Source organism: Rhinopithecus roxellana, chromosome 14, assembly GCF_007565055.1.
Source record: "Rhinopithecus roxellana isolate Shanxi Qingling chromosome 14, ASM756505v1, whole genome shotgun sequence".
NCBI lineage: Eukaryota > Metazoa > Chordata > Mammalia > Primates > Cercopithecidae > Rhinopithecus > Rhinopithecus roxellana.
The window spans coordinates 36,846,556-36,863,869 of NC_044562.1; the positions used below are offsets into that span (position 1 = coordinate 36,846,556).

The window sequence follows — 17,314 nt, forward strand, 5'->3', positions numbered from 1 at the left end:
ACAAGTAAGCAGTCATAACGTTTAAAAAATAAATATTAATTGCTCAAGAATCATGGTAATTTAGTTCAATAATTATATCCATACAAACACACAGCTTCAGTTGAAGCAAAGCACGTTATCTGTGAAATTCTAGTTTGAAATCCTGTGATGCTTAGATTCGTAATTGTGAAGGCGATGTCACAGTAGCCACATGGCACAGCTGAGGCTAGAGATGTCCATATAGCAAGACTTTGGGATGTGGAGAACAGCTGCTTTTCTATTCCATGGGGAGTGGAAGGGGTTTGTATATGAATCAACATGTGTCTCTATGCATGCATGCCTGAGTATAGATAGGTATGCATATGTACCTAGGAGCATATGTATGCATATATGGGACTTCAGTATTGGAAGAGTTATAATGATAGCTCAGCCTCTTCTTCCTAATGGTTCCTGGGGAGTCTGTGCCTTGACAATTCTCTATAGAGTAGCTTTTAGCAGCGATAGTCCCAGAGGCACCACTCCCTCCTGAGGGATGGTGCTGGCGCCCTTCTCTGGAAGCTTTGTTGGGGTGCCTCTCCTTGGTAACATTCCAGCCATAGCTTGGAATGCTTGCCTTTCTTCAGAAGTGTGAGGACTGAGTGAGTGCAACAGAATGTACGTATTCCATACACTCGCGATTGGGAGACTTTGCTCACCTCATTATGTTCCCGTAAAATGACTAAGTAGTGGTGCATTAACTACTGGGTTGGGTTTGTTCCCTGGAATCTTAACTGCTCAGCTGTTGATTGACTACTCCTGATTTAACACGAAAATCTTGTCAGACACTGCCTCTACTTATCGTTCTCTGGTTGTGGAGGTTGGTTGTTTGTTTTCTCGTAAGGTCCAAAAAGGCAGAAATGCACACATGAGCATTTGGCCATGAGCACAGCAGATGGAGAATTATGGAGCAGATAAACAAGATTCAATATTTTTTTGTTGAAACCCTGAATTTGTGTCTGGCTCTGTGTCTTGTGTGAAATGTGGTCCTTGCCACGGGGCAGATGTAACCCGAACAGAGACTTGGTTAGCAGGTAGTTAAGGGGAGTGTGGAAGGATCTGCTTGTCTTTAGGCAGAGCAAGTAGCTAAGACTGAACTAGCAGTAAAGTTGTACTCTTTTCAAGATGTCTTTCCTGCTACTTAATTGTTGGCAATCTTAGAAACTATCCATACACCTTGTCAAGAAGCAGAATTGAGAGGGTGTTTTGGAGAAAGAAAAAGAGATATATGTGTTCATTTGCTGGGAATTTTTATGGCAGAGGAGAAACCCATGGAAAAATTCCTGGCATATTGAAATATCCATTCTGTAATCTGACATTTTTACATAGTGTTTCCTCAAGGAATCTTACTCTGTCTTACTGATAGTACTTATATTGGTCCCCCAAACTAGCAATAAACAGCAACATAACCTGTAAGAAAGCCAACAGGAGGATAAAAAGAGAAAAGAGGGTTTATGGGGAAAATGACAACTCACATTCCCAACAGCATATCACAGGGAGAGGTCAAGGTATGTGACGCTAGTGACTTCACCTAAGACCAGTGTTTGCCACCAGTTCCTAAGAATTGATGGGTTCTTGTTAAAATCTAGATTTGAAGGTCCTCACCCTAGATGTATTAAATCCTTAGGAAAGGGATCTGGGAATATTGTTTTAATAGGCATCTCCGGTGATTCTTATGGTCAGACACGTTGGGGAAACTGCTGTCATCTAATAGACTACTAGGACTAATGTATTTCTACAAGTTTGAGTGAAGGCGTATGTGTGTGTGTGTGCATGTGTGTGTGTATAATTACCAAGGATTTTAAGGTTAAAAGAAAATTATCAACTACTCCATCTTGTCATCGTGAAACATTTCTTAATGAACACATCTATGTAGGGTTGTCTGGTTACAGGAGATTTTCTCATGAACTACCTCATTTGATCCTAATAACAATCCCATGAGGAGGTTGGGCAGCGATGATCATGCTCACCCCCAAGTTGCAAGTAGAAATGGGCTTTGCATGTGGCTGGCAAGTGTGAGACTGCCTTTGAATAGGATTTTTTTTTGCCAAACGGGCAAGCCCAACATCAACTCCAAAGCCTGCCACTGTTCCTCTTTTACCCTACACTCTGGTCACTAACACATCAGGTTCTATGCACATCCATACCTTTGCACACCTGTGCTCCCTCTGTCTTCCTTCCCTGTCAGCAACTCATACTTATTCATTAAGGTGCCTTCCTCAAGCTTTTTTGGATACACACTTATTTTCTTTACCCAGCCTCCTACCCAAGCGGAGCTAGCTGTTCTTTCGGCTGTGTTGACATCACACTATATAGATCCTTCTACTGCATGTTGGGGTCTTGTTTAATGTAGATGAGTTCAATAATAAGAGCTTGGTAACACCCCCTCTTCTTCCCTGACCTGCCATCATGCCACTTACTTTCAATAAGCAGTAGATGTAATCATGTTTAAGATAGTACTTGTTGGCTAAAGCTATGGAAGGCATTTGGGAATGATTTCAAGGGTTTTCCAAATATCGACACAAAAGTGTTCTGGTGGCCAGAAACATGGCCATTAGCATCCTCTAGGAATGGGATTATTTGAGGATAACAAGGAACATTGTCTAAAAGAAGTAGAGGAATCATAAGGAACTGTTTTAGTTTGCTTGGGCTCCCATAACAAAATACTATGGACTGGGTGGCTCAAACAACAGAAATTTTTGTTCTCCCAGTTCTGGAGGCTGGAAGTCCAAGATCAGGGTTAGTTTCTGGTGAGGCCTGTCTTCCTGGCTTACAAACGGCCACCTTCTCACTGTGTCTTCACATGGCCTTTCCTCCTGTGTGAGAGAGAAAAAAGAGAGAGAGGGAGAGGCGAGAGGGGGAGAGAGAGAGAGAGAGAACGAGAATGTGAGCTCTGGTGTCTCTTCCTCTTCTTATAAGGACACCAGTCCTATCGGATCAGGGCCACACCCTTATGACCTCATTTAATCTGAATTATCTCCTTAAATGCCCTGTCTCCAAATACAGTCGCGTTGGGAATTAGGGCTTGCAACATATGAATTTTGGTGGGGATACGATTCAATTCGTAACACGGATTGTACACACAAAACCACAGATTTGTTAGTTTCCTTGTCAGGGATTTAAGGGCCTATCAAAGTTTCAGTGATGGGTGATGTTCATGGTACATTCACTTTAGTTCATAGTTCAGGTTAGAGACTATCTGGCCTGGCTTTCAGATGGTATAATAATTATTTCTTTATGTAAATATCTCTCCCACTGGACTTCTCGTAAGGGTTCATCTGAGTCTCATTCATCTTTGTCTGCCAACTGATAATGGTTGAATAAACTTTTAAGGAACAGATCTTCTCACCATCTGTATCTGTATGTGATCAGATGTATTAATTTTAGTTCTGATTCCCATTCTCTTGTGTTTGCAGCCACCATTGGTCCAGGCAATCTTCAGCGGTGATCCAGAGGAGATCCGGATGCTCATCCATAAAACTGAAGATGTGAATACTCTGGTAAGAGATGCTGTGGTTTTGCCACTCAGGCCCCATTATCCTGGAGCAGGAAAGGGCTCTTAACCTTTTATATACCATGGACTCTTGGTATCTGGTGAAAGCTCCACATTGTTTCTCAGGACACTGTTCTTAAACTCTATATATGAAATAAAATATCTGGGGTTACAATGGAAATCAGTTATTGAAATACGTTATCCAAATATTAAAAATCCAATTTGTGATATGGTAATATATGTGCTTTTAAAAAAGAACACATTTAGACTGGGCGCAGTGGTTCATGCCTATAATCCCAGAATTTTGGGAGGCTGAGGTGGGCGGATCACTGGAGCCCAGGAGTTTGAGACCAGCCTGGGAATATGGTGAAACCCTGTCTCTGCAAAAAAAAAAAAAAAGAAGAAGAAGAAGAAGAAAGAAAAATTAGCCGGGTATAGTGATGTACACCTGTAATCCCAGCTACACAGGAGGCACACGTGGGAGGATTGCCTGAGCCCAGGAGTTTGAGGCTGCAGTGAACTTTGATCATGCCACTGCTCTGTAGCCTGGGTGACAGAGTAAGACCCTGTCTCAAAAAAAATATAAAATAAAATAAAAATAAAAATCTGGTTAAATAACCAGATACAGCAGAAGATCTAAGAATGAGCATAATTTAAAAATAGTGATGAGCATAATCAGTATTTTGAGTTGTCTGCAACAACTCTAATGCAATATGAACATACCTGTGATTTCTGCTGGTGACAGCATTATAGCTACTGATGTTGCTACTGTGCTTTATGGCCTACATTCATAGTGGAAGGAAGTGCTAAATTCCAATTAGAAGTCAGTGATAATAGAGATGCAATTTTTTTTCCCCAAGGTGATGAACCCCTAGAAACCATGCCCTGCAACAGTGGTTGGCAACCTATGATACATCATACATTTTTTTCTGCAGGCCTCCTGCTAAGAGTGGTTTTTATTTTTTAAATGTTGAGAAAAAAATCAAGAGAAGAATAATATTTTGTGACACATGAAAATGACATGAAATTCAAATTTGATGTTCATAAATATAGTTTTGTTGGAACACAGCCATACTCATTCATTTATGTATTATCGCTGGCTACTTTTGCACTGCAACAGCAGAACTGGGTAGTTGTAAAACAGACTATATGTGGCTCACAAAGCCAAAGATATTTACTGTCTGGCTTTTTAGGGAAAGTTTGCTGACCCTTGCCCTTAAAAGGTTCATGACTCTGAGTCTCGGATCAGTGGGTGAACTAGGCATCCTGTGTGCCCTCTGAACTCACAGGAAGTAGATATGTGCATTATACACATATTTTGTGTGAAATGGATCAAACTATTTCATCAAGTTCTTAAAAAGGTACCTGACTTCCAAAAGATTAAGAACCACTGTATCTGAAAGGTCCTGACACAAACCAACCAACCTTCAATAAAGAAAGGTAAAAAGAGTTAGTCAATGATTTACCCTTTTAGTAGTTTCCTAGACTTGAGTTGAACAAGCAGTTATGTACAGTACATGCTACTAATTCTCTTAATGTAATTCAATTGTGAAATACTGAAGTCCACCAGGGAGAGGAGTTCTCTTTAAAGTCTCTAGTGTTAAGTAGAAATAGAAGTAGTCAACTACATCTTCAGTGTAAGAGGAGATTTGCCACGGGGAGGTGGGTTATGTCTAAGGTTGTATCTCTGTCTGGTTGGCTGAATGCTTTATTCAGAAGGGGAGTCATTTGGTACAGCCATTGTTCCATGGCAGCGCAGGTTGGTGTGGCTTTTGTAAAAGCTTTTGGCAGCATCTCCCCAGCTGGCACTGAGTACAACAGGACTATGGTTTGTGACATTTTTGCAAGGTAAGCACAGATGAGGCCAGGGACAAACTACTCGAGAAGGCAGTTGGGCATTTGTCCAGGGCCTGCGGGTTGTGACCTGTACTTCTGAGACGAGGCCAGGCAAGCAAGCTCCCTTTCCAGTGTTCTGACATCACCGGAATCCACCCAGCCTGTTTTGTGGCTGTGGCCCAAGCCCAGAAGCCCAAGGCATGGTTACTGTCTTTTCCTAATGATCATGAGCAGATGGAACTTTTGTTCTGTCATACATACCTGAAAAGATTGTGCTGGCCCCTGAATGGCCTTTATTTCTTTTTGGGAAAGTGACAAACAGTTGCTGGCTGGTGAAGGTTAGGGGAGCTTACCTTCAGCTATAATTTATCACTGAATTAGATAGGTTAACTACTGTCACACATAGACCCCTAAATGTATGATGGATGTATGATGTATGAAGTTTAGTTCTCTTTATGAACATATTAGAGGGGTGGTCCTTTTCCAAACAGGATCCCAGGTAGCAACATGTGATCTTTAAGATCACCAAAGGGGTTGTGTGCAGTCCTGCCACCCCAAAGGGAAAAAGAGCATGGAGGAAAAGCATGGAAGTATTTTTTTTTTTTTTTTTAGATGGAGTCTCACTCAGCCACCCAGGCTGGAGTGCAGTGGTGTGATCTCGGCTCACTGCAACCACCATCTCCCAGGTTCAAGTGATTCTCCTGTCTCAGCCTCCCAAGTAGTTGGGATTACAGGCACCCACTATCATGCCCAGCTAATTTTTGTATTTTAGTAGAGACAGGGTTTCACCATGTTGGTCAGGCTGGTCTTGAACTCCTCACCTCAGGTGATCTGCCTGCCTTGGCCTCCCAAAGTGCTGGTATTACAGGTGTGAGCCACTGTGCCTGGCCAGCATGGAAGGATTTTTTACGAGTCAGTTTGGAATTGGCATACATCACTTCTGCTTATATTCCATGGACCAGAATTTAGCCACGGCCATACCTAGCTACAAGGGAGGGTGAAGAATTAGTGTATCTGTGTGCCCCCAAAGAGTCAGAGAGCATGGATTTTAGTGAGTAGTTAGCAATCTTGGCCACACCAGGTTTTGGTCTTAGAGAATTCTAGGGAATTCTGGTGATGCCACTTACTTGTCTGGGAGATGTCTTATTCATCCACAGTTATTTACTGAGTTGAGACTATGTGCTCAGTGCTAGGGACACAGCAGTGAGAAGACACCCTTTCCATGATAGAGCTTACAACACAGCAGAGTAGTCAACAAATGAGAAATCACACTGTGACGCATTTTTGAAAGAAAAAAGCTGGGATGCTACGTAGGGAGAAGGTTAATCATGAGGACCTGATAAAGTGATGTGTAACTCGAGGCTTGAGAGATAATAGGAATTTGCTTTGCCTTTGTGGGCTGTTGGGTGTGTGGCAGCAGAGAAGCGGGGGATGCAGGGAGGGAGAGAAATGAACACAAGAGTGGTTGAATGAATGAATGAATGGATGGATGGATGAAGAACACAAAGAAGGCCTGAGTTCCTTAGGTTGATGTTGTCACTTTTCGGGGTCCACGGGCCCTTTTGTTCCACTCATCCCTCTTTAGACTCTCCCTTTAGCTCCCCCTTTCACCTCTTTCAGGTGTGTACAGAGATCATTTGACCCCACACTCTTATCCAGCATGTCCTCTTGTCATGTTTTTCTTTTGCCAGTGCCTTTACGGATGAGTCATAGTGACTGTTTTTGCTGGGGGTGGATTAGGTAGTTTAGGAGAATTGGTTGTTAAGAAAGGGCATAGACAGATGGAGGACACATAAGGATTGGAGAGCTAAGCCTGGAGGTGCATTTCAAAAGTGAAAAGGGGCTGATAACCATGCATTTAAATGTCAAGGAAGGAAAATAAATAGTGCAGGAGCCACCTGTTACTTGGAAGACCATATTTGTCTTCTTACCCATTGCTTTTCTTTCTTTCCTCCATTTATTCACTTAATTATTCTTTTCTGTCCCAGGTTCTGAGTTTTTCACCTTCCCCTGCCCTCATCTCTCCATGTTTTTTGATGGATCACATGTTCTGTGGTGTAAATCACCCATTCATTAGCTGATCCTGATATAGAAAGCCATCTCATTCAGCTTGGCCTCTGTGTTTTCAGAATTTATTTTCCCAAATAGTATTTATAAACCCTGTGCCCTAACTAACCACATGACTTGATTCATTGGGATTTATTCTATTCTCTCACACTTTTCTCACTTCTCCACTCTTCTAATTCTATTTGTCCTTCCATACCTACTACTTCCTCCATTAAGTTGTCCCACTTCTCACTTCCTTTCTGCTGTCTTCTCTGCCACCTTCTCAACCCAGCCAAAGAAACCTACTTCTACCCACAACTCCCACAGCATTTTGTCCTGCATTAATCACTGTTGACTACTGCTCGAAACTGTAGCTGACCCTTGAACAACACAGCTTTGAAATTGGCAGGTCATTTATATGCAGATTTTTTTCCAACCAAAGGCAGACTGAAAAGACAGCATTCGTGGGATCTGAAACCTGCATATAGGGAGGGCTGACTTTTCATATATTTGGGATTTGCAGGCCAAACCCAGTGACTTGAATATGTGCAGATTGTAGTGTATGCGGGGGTCCTGGAAACAATCTCCTACATATATTGAAGGAAAACTGTATATGCTTGATGACATGGTCACTATCTTCTTCACTCTCATTTGCTCAATCGCGTAGTCCAGTCCTTGCAGCACATTTGACTGAATGACTCAACCCTACTTTATTGCTTATGCTGAGCCAGTTTGTGGTAGCTTATAGTTCATTTCTCCCAATGAGGATAAATTGTTGAATAGAGGAAGTATCTAGTTTAGTTCCTTTCCCTCATTTGTAAGACTGGAAATTCTCCTTGTAAGATTGAAAATCTGTAGATTGATTTGAGGAGCCACGGAAGGGTCAGGAGGGGCACACTGAGTCTTTTTATGGTTTCTATGGTTAGTGGCATACCAGGGCCTGGAAATATGGGATAATCATTGTACACTTTGAGAAATATCTTTAAATCGACCCAGATGTGGCAGAGAGCTAGAAAGATTTTAGAAGCCTCCACCTGACTAATCAAACTGAGCTCAAGATGGAGAAATGGAGAATAGCATCTGATTTCAAAATTTGGAAGGCAGAGATTTTATAAAACAAAAACTGAATTCAGTAAAGGCATTTTGAGGATTATGTTATGACAATGTGATGTCAAGAAGACACTTTTACTGTGTCCTCCTGGGACAGGGACAGAGACAAAGTGGCGCCTGTCAGTGTGAACGATGATGATGGGGAGGGAACCATGCTATGTGAAGAGTGGTTGAAGAAACTGGTGATGTTTCACACTTGGAGAGAACAAGAGAATGGCCCCAAATAGTTTAAGTTAACACTGTCAAATTAAAATGGAACTAGACTAGACTTGTCATTATGTCATGTGGTTGTAAGCTATAGAAAATAAGATGTTATCTCAAAAGATAAGAATTAACTTAATAGACAGAGCTGTCTAGAGAAGCAGTGAATCGAACTGGCAAGTAGTAAGCTCCCTGAAAGACCGCTAGACTGGAGGTTTGAAAGGTGACTACTGTGGTAGCACATATGGCCTCATTCTCCTATCTTGTGACCCTGACCAACATTGCTAATGGTTCATGGCACTTTTTTTCCTTTGAGTCTTAGAGACCAAAATTTCTTCTCAGGATAGTACTATGAAATTGAAGTACATGTAAATTGAAACTTCCTCTCCATGCCTAGACAAGGTAATGTTTAAAGTCTCTTACAACTGTGAAAGGCTATAGTCCCAAGAGTTGTGAGTCTTACATGATAGCAAATCCATAATGTTTATTTCTTTTTTATAAAGTATCATTAATAGAAACACACACATTGTCATACCAAATAGAATTAGCAACAATGCCTCAATATCATTTAATATCCAGTGCATGCTCCATTTTATTTTGTTTTCAGTAGTTTCAAAAATGTCTTTTTTTTCAGTTGAGTGGTCCCGAAGTTGATCATTTTAATCCATCTATTTTATACAAAAAATTTTTTCGTAAAGCTGTTAAGGTTTATTATTTGCTGTAACAGGATTTGACCCAAGTATATTGGTGTATTTTGCTTACTCTCTCCAGTTCCAAAATGGGATGCTTTGTGAATACAATGGAATAAATCTTGAGGTGCAAGCTAAGCTTATGTTGGCAAGGAATATGTAGTAAACAAAAGAGAGAAACCTATTAGAGCTGCCATTCTCGACTACAGGAATTAATTCAGATGGATTAATTCTTGGATCTCAAGAGCCAAGTGAGAAAAAAAGAAAGACACTATATTATGAGGGGACTTTTCAAAGAAATAAGCCACATTAACAGTAGTAAGTTTATAATGTGTATGCACGTGTATGTGTATGTTGAAGTGTTGCACTATTTCTTTTAAAATAGAGTTTATTTTTAAAATCCACCCAGAAGGACTCAATATGGCTCCACTCAAGGAAATTGGGATGATCAATTTAATATCTTCTCTAAGTTTTTCTCTGCTTGATTATATTATGTCTAATACTCTTAACCATTAGAAATACAAACTAGCCCAGCTTTTTAAACTTCTAGATTTTTATGTATTTTTCTCGCCTGCATATATCCTACTTGATTTTTTTCTTTTTAATAAATAATTCGATATGAAGATGAAGGACTGAGATGATTTGCCAGCTTAGAGACTTGGGCACCTTTTAAAGAGACCTGAATCAGAAACCACTGGGAGTAAGGAGGCTGCAGGGAGTTGGGGTGGCACACTCAGGTCCCATAAATGATAGAAGTGCACGGTGACCATGAGTGATGAATGACTCAGCTCTCATCAAGCACCCTGCAGGAATGCAGGCGCAGTGTGGCCCAGGCTTTTTAGACTTTTAAGAGAAAATACAGGAAATCTCTAAATTGTTAAATGTCGGTTCCAAAGGATGACCTAACAATGTGCAGGCCAAAAAAAAACACATCTGTGGGCTAAATCCAGCCTGCAGGTCACCGTTTTGCTAACTGTGGATGAGATCAGCAAATACTCAGTGATGAAGATTTCTCTGGCCACCTGCATCTGGAAAGCAAATGCCATGGTCGCGAAGCCAAGGGCCCCTGTGTTTTGGGAAGAGCAGTGGCCTGCTCTTTAAACGTTGACACTGTTTCTGGCTCACTGATTAGGGGCCGGGGTGGGGGAGGTGGAGGGAAGCTGATGGTTTTTTCACAGATCTGAGAATGGTGCTTTTTGTCTTGAGGGTAGGTGCCCATCTCTCAGCACATGCCTGGCAATATTGGCATACTCCCCATCCATTCTCATCCACCCCCAACTTGTTGGACCCCTGCCCAGGATGTGGGGCTGCAGTTTGGAAGCCCTGACCTATATATCCTGTAGAGAATGATTTATGAACTCCAGGCAGCACTGAGCAGGCTGCAGAGATGTGGCTTCACGGCCATTTAAAATGTGCAAAGGCAGGTCTGGTTTGCATCATTACTAATTATCCTATGGAGGACGCTCAGCAGCTTGAGGCCTGAGCTCTCCAGCACTGGCCATGGAGGCCAGAGACTCAGCCTCCAAAAAAGAAACAAATCTTATAATGGTATACGATTTGTACCCTTACACACTAGAGATGGATGTTTTGGAGCTATGGAGAAACATTTCAAGTGTATGGCATTAGTGTTATTTTGCAATTACTGGACATTTTTATAGTACAAAGAAAAAATCTAAGAATTAAAAATGTACTTTGTAAGTAGCTTGAGCATGTGAACATAAAGGATATGGCCCTTTCTTCACATTAGATATTCATTTGGGGGAGGATGTAATTGTGAATAAATAAGGCACATTATTAGGTAGAAAGAAGACAATACTTAAGATGGTAATTGTTTGAAATTAATGTATAAATTCAGGGCAATTTGGTGGTAGGAGTTGAGTGGGGAAACTTGACAAAGTAATTCTAAACTTTATCTAGAAGAATAAACATGTGAGACTAGCTAGGAAACTCTTGAAAAAGAAAGTTGGTAAGGGGAGGGTTTTATAAAATATATTAAAACAAATTACAAAATGATAGCAATCAAAACAGTATGTTAATAGCATAGGAATAGACAAAGTAGTAGAACAGATTAGAAAGTCCTGGATTAGAAGCAACTATATATGGACACTTGTTTGGTATAGGACAAACGAAGCTTTTTTTTTTTTTTTTTTTTTTTTTTTAAGAGTCAGGGTCTCCCTCTGTCAGTCAGATTGGAGTGCGATGATGTGGTTATAGCTCACTGCAGCCTCAAACTCCTGGGCTCAAGTGATCCTCCTGCCTCAGCCTCCCAAAGTTCTGGGATTACAGGCATGAACCACTGCACTCAGCCAAAGAAAGCATTTTAAATCACTGGGGCTAGAATGGATTATTTAATAAATGGTATTGAGACAACTGCCAGATAGATGTAAATATGTAAAGCTGAATCCTCACCTAATTTCTTATACTAAGGTAAATTCAAGATGTAGAAAATAAAAAGGGGAAAATATTTCTGCAATCTTGGTATAGGGAAGGACTTTCTAAGCATAATAGAAAAGATAAAAATAATGGAAAAGATGGTTACCTTTGTCAATAAACATCTAATATATTTTTTGGCTATTTGCATTTTTTCTTTGGTGAGTGGCCTCTGCATGTCCTTTGCCCATTTCTTTATTTGGGTATTATCTTTTTCTCAACCTCACATGGCATCTAAGGATTCAAATAAAACAATGATATAGTGTCATTCTTTTATTTTAATTAAAAAATTTTTTTTTAGAGATAGGATTTCACTCTGTTTCCCAGGCTGGAGTGCAGTGGCATGACCACAGCTCACTGCAGCCTTTAACTCCTGAGCTCAAGCAGTCCTCCTGCCGCAGCCTCCCAAGTAGCTGGGACTATAGGCATGTGCCACCATGCCCTGCTAATTTTTTTAACTTTTTGTAGAGACAAGGTCTGTGTTTCCCAGGCTCATCTCAAACTTCTGGCCTCAAGTTATCCTCCTGCTTTGGCCTCTCAAAGAAAGTGTTGGAATTATAGGCATGAGCCACTGTGCTCAGTGCGGTGTCATTCTTGACCCATCCAGTTGGCAAAGATGAAAATCAAATCTCAACCACTCTGATGCCTTTTTGGGGAGAGTAATTTGTACTACCCTTTGAAGGGCAGTTTGGCAGTATGCATCAACATTCTAACTGTGGGGGATTCATCCCCCCAAAAAAATTGGTTAACTATACATACAAAAAGATGTTTGTTGCTATCTGTTTTTTTTTTTTTTTTTTTTTTTTTTTTTTTTTGAGGCGGATTCTTGCTCTGTCGCCCAGGCTGGAGTGCAGTGGCTGGATCTCAGCTCACTGCAAGCTCCGCCTCCCGGGTTCCCGCCATTCTCCTGCCTCAGCCTCCCGAGTAGCTGGGACTACAGGCGCCCGCTAGGTCGCCCGGCTAGTTTTTTGTATTTTTAGTAGAGACGGGGTTTCACCATGTTAGCCAGGATGGTCTCGATCTCCTGACCTCGTGATCCGCCCGTCTCGGCCTCCCAAAGTGCTGGGATTACAGGCTTGAGCCACCGCGCCCGGCCGGTTATTTCTTAAACGTATTGCAGAACATCCACGTGTAGTTATATCATGTTATCTTTAAAAATGGTGCTTTGTATTTATCTGCATATGTATTTATTACATACATTTATTGAAAGGTAAGATCTTTGAGATCTATTTTTGAGTGAAACAGTTGTTAAACAGCACATATTATGTGTATTTGTAGGTATAGAAGAAGATATCTAGAAGAATATTCTCCACAACATTAATTATAGCTGAATCTGGGTGGTGGGATTTTTGCCTTTTTCTTTATTTCTTTATGTATTATTAAAACTTATTAAACAACTTATTAAAGTTTTTTACACTGACCCTGTATTATATTTAGAAATGGTAAAAAATTTATATAAACATACACACACACAAACACACACACATTCACATGAAAGCAAACAAACTAGCTTCCCAAATTGCTTTATTTACTATAAAGATTTGACTTTTAAAATGTGCTCATTTTATTTGTCAGTTTGAATAAGTGTAGAGTACATTTCAGTGGCGTGGTACTTATTACTCATGGTGACAAGCATAATGGCGCTCCCATCTTTTACATATTGCAAGGGCTCTTCTCATGGGATTAGCTGGACCCTGAGGAAGTGGTGTTGGTGGGACCTGTTGCCCTCTTAGTAGAATTCTTTTCTTCTACCATCATCACATTTTATATAATAAATTATGGGAAATGGATTATTAGTTTTGCTCAAGCTAAAAATCAATTAAAACTTTTTAGATACCTTTTACTTTCTAATTCCTTTTACAATGAAAAAATGTAATCGGAAAAATTTTAAGAAGCTTTTTGGAAAAGTAATAACTGTTATGTTTTAAAAGCGAATGGGCAGAGGTAACCACATACCCAGATTATTCTTAAAAGACATGTTTAAATGAAAAGGATATAAAGTATATTTTAGATCAACTAATTGTGCTGGCCCTGATTTTTACCAAGGACCTATTGCTTTAGGTTTCAAATGTTAAATAACTATATGATTATGACAGCCAGAGGGCCTTCCAACTGTAAGTTTGTAGATACATTATTATCATTATTATTATTATTATTATTATACTCTTGAAACACTGACTTTAAAAGACCTGAAATGTGTATATGTTATTCATTTAGGGTAAGAAGCCTAGGGGGTTGGAGAGGTAGGTAAGATTTTTTACCAGGTTGCATAGCTGGTTTTAACCAAGTCACTTGCCAACTGTCTTCTCAAAAGGCTACTTCTGGCAGTGTAGGATAGTATAAATGTGTTTCTCACTTTGTATTTTCTAAAGTCTTTCTGCATATAACACAGGCTGTCTTTTCCTAATCTCTCAGTTCCCCTTTCTAAACCTCTTTCTGGTTTTCCCTACTCCTACATGCTCATGTCCAGAGTTTCTGACATAATTCCTTTACAGCCAAGCTGCTATGTCCCCACTTGATATATTTCATTTATTGGTAGATAATCCATATCAGTCACACCAAAATACAACTATAAATGTAGAGAAAAGAGCACTGGGCTTGGCTTGAAGATAGAAGTCTTGGGTTCTATGGGTCCTTGAGGAAGCCAGTTAGCCTCCTCTGGCCTCAGTTCTATAATGTGGGCATCATAATAAACTTTATAAGGTGTGGTTAGGGAGATGAGATGATATATGTATATCAGTTAGGGTTAGATTTGGCTTCATTCCACAGAGAAACAGCAAAAACAGCAAAACAGTAGTTTTCAGCAGACATGTAGTTTACTAAAATTTAGAAGTTTTGAATAAGATAGAAGTTTATTTATTTCTCATGTGCAAGTTCAGAGATAGGCTGTCCAGGACTAGCATGACACTCCATGGTGTCACAGCCCAATCTTTGTTTCTTTTTGTGCTGCCATCCTTGGTGGATGGCTTCTATCCCCTTGCTCAAAATGGCCACTTGAGCTGCAGCCATCACATCCAAATTCCAATTAGTGGGAAGGAGGAAGGCAGAAGAAGGGTATGCCCTCCCTCTTTAAGGACACTTCCACTAAGGACACAATTGCTTATATATTGTCCGGAACTGCATCAGGTGGTGATGTATGTTTAGGAACCTAAAAATCAGGGTTCCTATTATGAAAGCAAGAGAGATGCTGAGGCAAAACAGCGATCTCTACCATAGTATGTAATAGCCTTTTGTGACCGAGGAAATGCTCTGAGTACAAAAATATATATTATTTATGTAATACTGTCATGAATAACCTCAGATCCATTCATTCACCAAATATTTTTAAAATACTTCTTATAGATGTAGCACTAGAGCAGACACCCTGAATACTTCGTTGTATACTTTCGTGGTCAATTTATGTTAACTCCAAAAAGCATTGAGGGAATCACATTGCTGCGACTTTTTTCCGCTTTGCTGAGCACCTGGGAACAGAACATGTTACCGTATCCCTTTCTTTGGGGGAGGGAGGGAGAAGGGCGACACTGTAGTATATGCTAAATGGTGGCTCTTCAGCTCAGTGGTACCGACACTGTGTGTTTTTCCCTCCAGTGTCTGTCTTTTGTCATCAGTGCTTCATGTTGATTTATACCTTGCATCCTCACTTGCTTTTCATATATGCCTTTTCTCCTATTGAAAACACACATGCACGATTGACTCTTCATCTTCTGACCTTGTCTCTTTCAAACAGGGGACACTCTGTGTTTGAGCAGGCGTGCATTTTATTTGGGAAGCAAAGATGGATAGATAGGCAAACAAGCATGCATAACCTAATGGTTGGGCAGTATTGCCCATTACCGGCTTTTCTCAGGAGGTCCCAATATGTAAGAACACTTAAATAAATAGGACCTCCAGTCACAGGCTCAAGATACTCCATTTGGAAAAGATCCAGAGATGTTTGACATCCTGCCTCCTCATCTTTCAGTAACAGGCAGTAGGTTTAAAAAAATCTTTTTTTATTATGAAAATTTTCAAACCTGACCTCAGGTGAGCCGCCCACCTCAGCTTCCCAAAGTGTTTGGATTACAAGTGTGAGCCACCACGCCCGGGCTGTAAGTTGTGTTTTTAGAGAGTGAATTTTACTCGGCACTATTGAATCCATTTAATTATAAAAATCTTTTTTTTCAAGGACTTTTGACTTTGTTCTCAGTACCTTAAAAATATATTTCTCTCAGAAATGATATATTTCAATATATAAGTCTCCCATATTAGAAAACCTCGATGGTTTTTCTCTCAAGTAGGGAAACTAGAGAACAAATGTGTCAAGGTGCCCTAAAGTAATATTCAGAACTTGGCTTTTGACAAGATTCTAAATGTCAGGGAAGTCTGTTTTTGCTATAACATGACAACTTGACTTCAAATATAGGTACAGAATTACTGCAGTGCCTGGGTTTTCTTTAGGACACATTTAAATATCCTCTTTGTGAGCTTCCTATTAAAAGAAGACTTGCTAGAGGACAAAGTTTTATTTAGAAAGGGTTTTGAATATTTTGTGATATAATTGTAGGTGTCACTGAAAAAGTTAAGGAAGATTTTACCACCTGTAATTTTGAATAATGACTCAGTAGTCCAGGGCTCAGTGTGAAACTTTTCTAGAAAGATCGCATGATTGATCCTGTTTTGCATTTTGCTTATAGAAATTGTTGGGGCTGTACTATGAATATCTTGTTTCTAAAGATACAGTCAGACTTTAGCCATTTAACAATTTCAAAACAGGTCTTTTTAATGCAAACTAATACATTTGCTTAGCATATTTCCTCAAACTTTATTAAACGTGAGTATGGAAAAACAACTTTAAAACATGTATGGCAGACAGCTAAATTATCTATTTAACCATGGCTGTTTTACTTCTGTTCAATCAGCAGACAGTTATTGAGCATCTACCATGTTCCTGGTGCTGTGCTAGGGATTGGGACTATAAGATGAATAGGACAGTTGGTCAGGCGTAGTGGCTCACGCCTGTAATCCCAACAGTTTGGGAGGCCAAGGTGGGCGGATCACTTGAGCTGAGGAGTTTGAAACTAGCCTAAGCAACATGGTGAAATCCTGTCTCTAATAAAAATACAAAAAATTAGCTGGGTGTGGTGGTGGGCACCTGTAACTCCAGTTACTTGGGAGGCTGAGGCATAAGAATTGCTTGATCTTGGGAGATGGAGGTTGCGACTGCACCTCAGCCTGGGCAACGGAGTGAGATTCCATCTCAAACAAACAAAATAAGATGAATAGGACAGGGTTCCTGCCCTGCTGGATCATATAATCAGGTGAGTGAGACAGATACAAAAGCCAAGATCACAGAGGAAACGTCAGCACTGTAATAGAGGTAGAAATGTTCCATCACTGCACGTTCCTGGTGTGGCCAGGGCTCTTACAGCACCAAACTCCTACACTCAGCAGTGTCAGGAAGTACATGGGTAGGGGGATTTGGTGGTGGCTGGAGAGCTTTTAAAATTACCTA

The 17,314-nt window shown here is 40.3% G+C and overlaps 1 protein-coding gene across 9 annotated transcripts in view; it reads left to right on the forward strand.

Annotated features, from left to right (window-relative positions):
• The window catches only part of ANKRD44 (ankyrin repeat domain 44), a 354,082-nt gene that overhangs the window by 124,808 nt on the left and 211,960 nt on the right, over nucleotides 1-17,314 (forward strand). For all 9 annotated transcript variants that reach the window (XM_030916285.1, XM_030916289.1, XM_030916284.1 and 6 more), the window contains exon 2: nucleotides 3,432-3,515. In XM_030916285.1, the coding sequence (XP_030772145.1) occupies nucleotides 3,432-3,515 (84 nt within the window). The remainder of the gene's footprint in view (nucleotides 1-3,431; nucleotides 3,516-17,314) is intronic.